Source organism: Populus euphratica, unplaced genomic scaffold (genome assembly GCF_000495115.2).
Source record: "Populus euphratica unplaced genomic scaffold, PopEup_1.0 scaffold203.1, whole genome shotgun sequence".
Taxonomy (NCBI): Eukaryota; Viridiplantae; Streptophyta; class Magnoliopsida; order Malpighiales; family Salicaceae; genus Populus; species Populus euphratica.
The window spans coordinates 253,249-262,702 of record NW_011499983.1 but is presented as its reverse complement, the minus strand read 5'-3'; the positions used below and the strand labels follow the sequence as shown (position 1 = coordinate 262,702).

Genomic DNA, 9,454 nt, shown 5'->3' with positions numbered 1-9,454 from the left:
TGAAGGGAACAAAGGACAATATCAAGGTTAAAATGAATAAGCTTTGTTTTATTACCGTAAAAATATAAAGTTAATGTATGTTGGGTCACTAGTTACAAACCTCAATGTCAGCTTCACTTTAGACAAGAATGCACAATTATTTATTTACCAATAACTTAAAAGTCTATATTTTTCTAATGGATATACCTTAAATATATTAAGGTTGGTAAATTTGAAAGATTATAAATTATATGAAATGAAAAGTCATGATTACCACGTGTTTATACAAACAGTCATTTTATTAACTTATCATGAGTTATTATTAAAGGGATATGAGATACACTCATGAAGATTAGTCACTTTTTTAGAGACATATGTTTCCATAAGTTGCATACACAATATATGGAGAAGCTTGAAACGAATATTGTCTAGATAATATGCAAACTTGAGATGATATTTTCTTCATTATTTTTTGACTTGATAGAGCACTTACCTATCCATTTATCATTTGAGCAAAAATTAGAGGCCCAATCCAATATTTTGTTGAAGAAATCTTAATATTTATCTCGTACTATTTCAAGTCTTAATTGAGAACAAAAATCAATAGCATTCCAAGGCATGATGATGGTAGAGAAGTTTCTTCAAGTAAGAACTTGTCAATATTATTACATCTTAAACAACATTACTAAAAATAATAAAAGGGAAAGATATTTGTCTAAAATAAAATTCAGACAAGCATATAATCATGTGTTATTTAACTACGACGAACTAAGATATTTTATTAAGTAAGTATACTACTTAACATGTACTTTATGTACCGAGTTTCAACTAGGAAGGAATGTTAGTTTTATTTTGTCATTACTAAGTTTAGGCCCTCAAAGAAAGGTAAAGTGCTATGATAAGTATTTTATCAATGGATATATGTTTCTTATTGAAGCATACGGGAATGGTAGAAAAACATGTAACCGTGGAGTTTGTGTTAAAGGATCGACTTCTATTGAGTTTGAAGTTGACTATTATAAGAAGTTAGAAAAGATAATTGAATTGCAATATTATAGTAAACAACATATCTATTTTTATTTAAATGTTATTGATATGACACCACTAACAGAGAAATTAGAGTAGATCCCCATTATGGTCTCAAAATTAATTTAAAGGCTAGACTCTACAATATTGACAATGTCTTCGTTTTCATCAAGTAATGCCAACAAGTTTAATACATATATACTCCTTCGTTTAGAAATGATCATTCAAGAGTTAATCAGTTATCCATAGTGAATACTAAATCCAACGGTCATGTTAAAGTTATTCAGGATGGAAACAATGAATTAACTTTGAGAGATGATGTTTTTCAACTTAGTAAGTTAGCTGATGCATATCGAGTTACTTCGTATAATAACTGAGAAAAAAATGCAAATTTTCACATCAATGATAATAATTTTTGTATGATGTTGACGTTGAATATGTTTTGTGCTCCAACAGACATGTATATGTCGATAAAGATGATGATAGCAATGAAATTAACATAGAAAATTGCAATGGAGATGGGAATGAGTTAATTGACGAAGAAAAAAACATTTTGATTAATTTGGACAACATTAATTTATAATGCCATAAAATATAATGTAATATTTATTGACAAAATTTACTTTAATGTAATAACAATGATGTTAATATATTATTGAATGACAAAAAATATTTATTTAATTATTGTGATGCGAATAAGTATTATTATGTTGTGTGTAGATAAATTTAAGTATTTATAGGATAAATAGATAGGAAATACAGATACAATTTAATATCAAATATTGTTTTACAGCAATGTATATATCAACAAAAAGTGTTTTGACTTCATAGACAAAGTCACCAATAAAATTTTTAAAGATATTAATATTTTTCTATTCCATTAGGAAACATGTTAATAAAACCTAATATGAAAGACCACGAGAACAGTAAACGAGCTTCATCTTCTCCACTCTTCTTCTTTCTTCTTTTCTCTATTTTTCTATCTTCTTCTTCACTCTTATTTTTATTCACTACCCAAGTCAAAATCAAGCATCATCTTTTCTTCTCATCCTAAGGTATGTTGTATTTCTTTATTTTTTTTTTATTTTTCTATTTTTAGGTATTTTAACAGTCATTTTTAGTTATTTTTTTAATTCTCAGTCGATGCTAAGCACACTATAACATTAAGGATTTTTCATTCATTGTTCTTATTTATTTGTGTTTTTTTGTTCATTGGTTTTTTATCATTATTTTTGTTCAATTTTGTGTGAATTTTAGTTGTTATTTAAACATTTTTTTCATTATTTTAAAGAATTTTAGTTTTGTTGTTAAATTTCAATTAAATGTGTAGGATTAATTTTAATTATTATTTTGAATTTTTGTTAATTTAGATTATTTATTTTGTAAATTTCAATTAAATAGTAAGATTTTTTTTACTACTTTTATTTTTTTATTTGTTATTTTTTATAAATATATTTAACTAACAATATTTTTATATTGCAAGCTACGACTCTCAAAATGCAAGTCAAACCCAATGAAACTTTTGTTGAAACGTATATATGGAGTGATAACCATAAAAAAGAGGTGCAATAGTTTGTAGATAACAAAGCTTGTCACTTTATGGTATGTTTGTTTTCATTTATTTTGTTATTAAGTTATAATTTCCTTCAATTTGATAAATTTATTATTTCTTTCCAAGATACATATAACAACCGCTTAAATGAGAGATAACTGCTTAAAGGAGAGATAAGGGGATGATCCTTCAACCCATTCAAATATCAATCTGGATTTGTGATTGGAGGCAGAATCATATGGTGGACCCAATAAAAATCTTATGTACGGGCTCTTTAACAATACAACCGAGAACCTACGAATGATCCGTAGTGTTTTGACCTTTAAATGCTCAGAATCGATTTTAAGCATTCAAACTCCTAAGTCTGAGGCGATGTTAAACCAATGAGTATATGATTGGATGACACATCTCAATAAAAAATATGAACGACTCACTCCTAATCACGAAAAACTTCATTAAGTGGAAATGAAAATGAGATCACATATAGGTGATCCATGTGCTCTTTTTTATTAGTCCCACGGTCTTGACGATAACCAACCTCCTCCTCCTTCCTTTTTAGCACAACCTCTATTTTAGATTTATTCCTCCTCTTTAATACCATTTCTATTTTAGATTTATTGTATTTGAATGTACAAATATTTAAATTTATAATAGATATTTAATTTTTATATTAATTTAATTTATTTGATTTTAATTTTTTAATTATTTCTCAACTTTTGTCTAATATATATATTAAACTATCACTATTAAGATCATCGACGAACACTTCTGCCAATATATTACAAAGAGTAAAAAAAAAAAATTACTGTAAATGTCAGCTCTTCTCTGCTAAAATACTTAACGTTATACTATGAATATAAATACTGTTGAAAATTTCTGCCTATAAAACTATAAGATGTGATAGTGATTAACCTGCATTTTATTTTTACAGAACAACCCCTTTTTTTATAAATAAAAAAAAAATACATGACAGGAGACAAGCGAACCCGCAATCATAAGCAAACCCCGCATGTAAATCAACTGAAGTTATTATCAAAACAATTAAAGAAAAATATTAATGTAATTCATATTTAATATAAACAGTAGCAACTCCTGTTTTCTTGGTTGTGTTTATAATTATAATATGAAAACTTCACTGGTGGACTTCATCTTACCATGCAAGAGCTAGCCCTATCACGGGCATGAACTCCATATATACGGACGGAAAAAAAATAAAAAATTCAATGGTCCAATGATGTCGATGTTTGCCGACAGCTAAGGTAAGCTGGTCAGCTTGTCTCCTGTCATGTATATTTTTCATTTTTCTATTTTTAGGTATTGTAACAGTCATTTTTCAGTTATTTTTTTAATTCTCAGTCGATGCTAAGCACATTATAAAATTAAGGATTTTTCATTCATTGTTCTTATTTATTTTTGTTTTTTTGTTCATTGTTTTTTAATCATTATTTTTGTTCAATTTTGTGTGAATTTTAGTTGTTATTTAAATTTTTTTCATTATTTTAAAGAATTTTAATTTTTTGTTAAATTTCAATTAAATGTGTAGGATTAATTTTAATTGTTATTTTGAATATCTGTTAATTTAGATTATTTATTTTGTAAATTTCAATTAAATAGTAAAAAAAATTACTACTTTTATTTTTTACTTGTTATTTTTTATAAATATATTTAACTAACAATATTTTTATATTACAGGCTACAACTCTTAAAATGCAAGCCAAACCCAATGGAATTTTTGTTAAAATGTATATATGGAGTAATAACCATAAAAAAAAGGTGAAATAGTTTGTAGATAGTCAAGCTTGGCATTTTATAGTATGTTGGTTTTTATCTATTTTGTTATTAAGTTATAATTTCTTTCAATTTGATGAATTTATTATTTCTTTCCAAAATACATGCAACAACTGCTTGAATGAGAGATAGGCGCTTGAAGAAGAGATAAGGAGACGATCCTTTAATCCATTCAAATATTAATCTAGATTTGTGGTTGAAGGCAGAATCATATGGTGAATTCGATAAAAATCTAGTATATAGACTCTTTAACAATACAACCAAGAACCTACGAATGATCCATAGTGTTTTGACCATTAGATGCTTACAATCGAGTCTGAGGTGATGTTAAACTAATGAGTATATGATCGAACGACACATCTCAATAAAACATATGAACGACTCATTGTTGATCACGAAAAACTTCATCAAGTGGAAATGAAAATAAGATCATATATAGGTGATCCATGTGCTTCTTTTTATTAGTCTCACGGTCTCGACGATAACCAACCTCCTCCCTCTTCTCTTTTAGCATAGCCTCTATTTTAGATTTATTCCTTCCCCTCTAACACTGCCTATATTTTAGATTTATTGTATTTAAATGTATAAATATTTAAATTTATAATAGATATTTAATTTTTATATTAATTTAATTTATATAATTTTAATTTTTAATTATTTTTCTACTTTTGTTTAATATATATATATATATATATATATACATACAGTAAATTTTTTTTAACTCTTTCTAATATACTGGCAGAAGTTTAAACTATATATATATATATAGTTTAAACTTCTGCCAGTATATTAGAAAGAGTTAAAAAAAATTTACTGTAAATGTTAGCTCTTCTCTGCTAAAATACTTAACGTTATACTATGAATATAAATACTGTTGAAAATTTCTGCCTATATAACTATAAGATCTGATAGTGATTAACCTGCATTTTATTTTTACAGAACAACCCCTTTTTTTTAAAAAAAAGAAAAAAACATACATGACAGGAGACAAGCGAACCCGCAATCATAAGCAAACCCCGCATGTAAATCAACTGAAGTTATTATCAAAACAATTAAAGAAAAATATTAATGTAATTCATATTTAATATAAACAGTAGCAACTCCTGTTTTCTTGGTTGTGTTTATAATTATAATTATAATATGAAAACTTCACTGGTGGACTTCATTTTACCATGCAAGAGCTAGCCCTATCACGGGCATGAACTCCATGTATACGGACGGAAAAAAAAACAAAAAATTCAATGGTCCAATGATGTCGATGTTTGCCGACAGCTAAGGTAAGCTGGTTAGCCAAGTCGATAGCTAGCCAAGCTCCTCGAGAAGCTGCTTGCTAAGCATATGACAAGCTGACAAGCACCAGCGGGTTCCATTTTCGTAGTTTTATTGCTGCAAGCATATCCAAAAATTATTCCTAGTAACTTCCTTGACGCCATTGCTATCCGATAAAATATTATTTCAAGCTCTGAAACCCATCTTTAAATATCCCTCCATCCATAGCCAGCCTTGTCATCTCAAAACAAGAAGAAAGAAAGAAAGATGGAGAAATCTCTGCATGCTCTAATAACTAGCGTCTTCTTCTTCTTCCTCCAATTCACCTCACAGTGCTATGCGTCAAAAGATGAAAGTTACTCTCGACCTCCTGCTCGCAACCTCATCTTCACTGCTCATCACGGATTGGAATCTGAAGCCCAACAGGTTAATTTCTTTCTCTCCCTCCATCTAGTTACAGATATTAGACAATGCGTAATTTATCGTAGATGTTTAGCTCAACGGCAGAGGATAACAGATGTATGGTTTCAGGTGCACGTTTCACTGGTGGGGAGAGACCACATGAGAGTCACATGGATTACAGATGATAAACATGCACCGTCCACGGTAGAATATGGAAAGCAACCGGGAACATATAATGCAATGGCAACAGGTGACCACACTTCCTATCGTTATTTCTTCTATAGCTCAGGCAAGATACACCATGTCAAGATCGGACCGTTGGAGCCAGGAACTACTTATTACTACAGATGTGGAGGTTCTGGCCCCGAATTATCCTTCAAGACTCCTCCTGCAACTCTTCCGCTTGAATTCGTTGTGATTGGTGAGCGTTTTGCTAAATTATGACCATATATTAATTACGATGCCCATAATCTTTGAAATTATAAGTAATGAATCCATAGTTACTGTGACCAGCGACCCTATCTTATTTGATAAAGCTTCGAAGGTTGCAGATCGGTTGGGTTGTAGGTTAGTGCTTCGAGTGTAAGCAACAATTAGCTAATTAGAGGGCAAAGAGTGAGAAGATTATTACACATAGGATTTTCTGCATATACACACCTTTAAGCGAAAGGGTCTCCAAGCACTTTTGCCCAATTTCTCAAATGTCTCTCTCAAAAGATAGATAGACGTGTAAGGCATAAAAGGAATATATCCTAGGCATCTTGAAGCAAAGTCTTTGGGTGAGCAGGCTTGGAAAAATGCTTCAACCTCAAGCCAGGAATGTGGATCGACTGGTCAGTGAGGTTTATCCAAATTAATTTTTAATTCGGTTCGAAATAAATGGTCGAGATTAAATTTTACGTGGGTGAACTATTCAGTCGACTTGATTTAATAACTATGGTTAAAATGTTTGCATACAGTAGCACAAGAAATTAATAGTTAAAAACATATTAGCATATGTCGAGTATAGAATCCTTTAAATAGCAAAAATATCCGGAAATAAATTACATTTAATATACATCGTAACAAATATGACAATAGTTATTAACTAATTATCACAAGAATTGTTTTCCCTGGAAAAATTGTTAAACAAGCTTGTTTCAACTTACTTTACAGGTGATCTCGGGCAAACAGAATGGACTAATTCGACCTTAGCACATGTCAACAGCCGTGATTACGATGTGTTATTGCTACCAGGTGATTTATCTTACGCAGATACCCATCAACCTCTGTGGGACTCATTTGGCCGCCTTGTGGAGAAATATGCTAGCCAGCGGCCGTGGATGGTGACTGAAGGAAACCATGAGACCGAAATCTTCCCAATTATACAGCCACATGGCTTCAAGGCCTATAATGCACGGTGGCTAATGCCATATGAGGAGAGCAATTCAAGCTCAAATTTGTACTACTCATTCAACGTTGTTGGCACTCATGTTATAATGTTAGGATCTTACACGGATTTTGATGAGCACTCGCAGCAGTATAAGTGGCTTGAAGCCGACCTGGGCAGCATTGATAGGAAGAAGACACCGTGGGTCATCGTGTTGTTGCATGCCCCCTGGTATAATACCAATAATGCACATCAAGGTGAAGGAGAAAGCATGAGAAAAGCTATGGAAGAGTTGTTGTACAAGGCAAGAGTCGATGTCGTGTTTGCAGGGCATGTCCATGCATATGAACGATTTGTAAGTTCCCTTAACTCAGTATATAATATTTGCTTTATCAGGTAAAATACATTTCATGGACGCTCAAGTTAAGAAAAAATGATCATATTTGCCCCTCTATTTCAATTTTTGTCACACATGAGTATAATTTCTGGCAATTAATTGAGAAATCCAATTTTTTGATTTTACATGCACATTTTTACTTAGAAAAATAAAATAAATCTTACCCACAAGCCGTCTTTCGTTTACGTTGGGTTGCAGGCAAGGATTTACGATAACAAGCTTGATCCATGCGGCCCTATGTATATAACAGTCGGAGATGGGGGAAATCGTGAAGGGCTTGCATTAACGTAAGTATTAGATCTCCATTCCACTTGCACTTTTGCAGCATCTTAAAGCTATTAAACCGATACTTTCACGCATTAATATTCAATTTATAGAAATTAGGAGATTAATATTAATTGCTAAATGCACGCATTGTCCATATCTATATGCATGCATGCTGATGATCTGCACTTAATGTATAGGTTTAAAAATCCTGCTTCGCCTCTTTCTTTGTATCGAGAGGCAAGCTTCGGGCATGGAAGGTTGAGGATAATGGATGAAACGCGGGCACACTGGTTATGGCAACGGAACAATGATTCTAACTCATTTTCGGCCGACGAGGTGTGGTTGGATAGTTTAAGCACATCTACAGCTTGCTGGGCAATTGACGACGAGAAAGAACCACCAAAATTTATTGATAACGATGAGCTTTAAGTTCATTCAAGTACAGGATAAGTTTTTAACTGCACTGAAAAAGTAGCTCAATTAGCTTTAGGTAGCATTTGTACCTGCCATGGCTGCAGGGAGGTTCCTTGGGCTAGCTAAGCAACATAAGAAGCAAAAAAGGAGATGGGAGTTGCAGGCTTGCAGTAGTATGGCCATCAAATTGCAGTATCATCGGTACTTTTTGGTTGGTGTTGTGCATCTCGAAGGACTTCACGGCAAACGGCAAGGGGGATAATAAATGAAGTCGCAGCTAAATAATTACAAGGAAACTAGGAATTCTAATAAATAACACTAGCTCTAGAAATTAAGGAGTTATTTGTATAGAAGAGAAGGACTATGATTCTTTCACCACATCCTTTTTTACAAAAAAAAAAAATTAATTAAGAGTTTTTTATTCTAGAATTGTTCTTTTTATTGCAATTAATTATTCTAATGTTTTTCATTTTATTATTTTTTATAAGAAAGATTTTAACATCGGTCTAAAAATGAAAAAGACGTTAATTTTAAAATTTAGAATCAAATCCAAAAAAAATCAGTTTATTTTTTATTTTATTTGTTATAAAATAAAAACAATTTTAACGTTGCTCCCAAAAACATAAGACTGATTTTAGGATTAATCCTATAAATATATGAATTAATCTAATACTTAATCTAAACCCTCACCCATTTAAATAAAACAAAACAACTCATTTACCCATGCAAGTCCCCATAAAGCATTTTATGAGCCCGCAATAAACATTCAGACCTAAATAAAGAATGATAGCATAAAGAAATGAAAGGGAAATTTTATCCGTTATGTAAGAAACCCCACTAACCTCATGTAAAAGAATTGGATGGGTTAGATTAAATAATGAGCAAGTTGTACAAAAATGTTTCAATTAAAAAGAAAATGGAATTGAATAGAAAAAAAAATGTATATTTTACATAATTAGAATGGGAATTCTCGACAAGAATAAAGCGAGAA

At 30.9% G+C, this 9,454-nt stretch overlaps 1 protein-coding gene across 1 annotated transcript; it reads left to right on the top strand.

The window, feature by feature from the left end:
* The first annotated feature begins 5,655 nt into the window (after nucleotides 1–5,655).
* On the top strand, nucleotides 5,656–8,710 carry LOC105139925 (purple acid phosphatase 22-like). Its single transcript, XM_011046562.1, has 5 exons — nucleotides 5,656–6,040; nucleotides 6,146–6,437; nucleotides 7,172–7,740; nucleotides 7,981–8,069; nucleotides 8,247–8,710. The coding sequence occupies exons 1-5, from the start codon at nucleotides 5,882–5,884 to the stop codon at nucleotides 8,476–8,478; spliced, it is 1,341 nt and encodes a 446-aa protein (XP_011044864.1). The 5' UTR covers nucleotides 5,656–5,881; the 3' UTR covers nucleotides 8,479–8,710.
* Nucleotides 8,711–9,454: the final 744 nt, after the last annotated feature.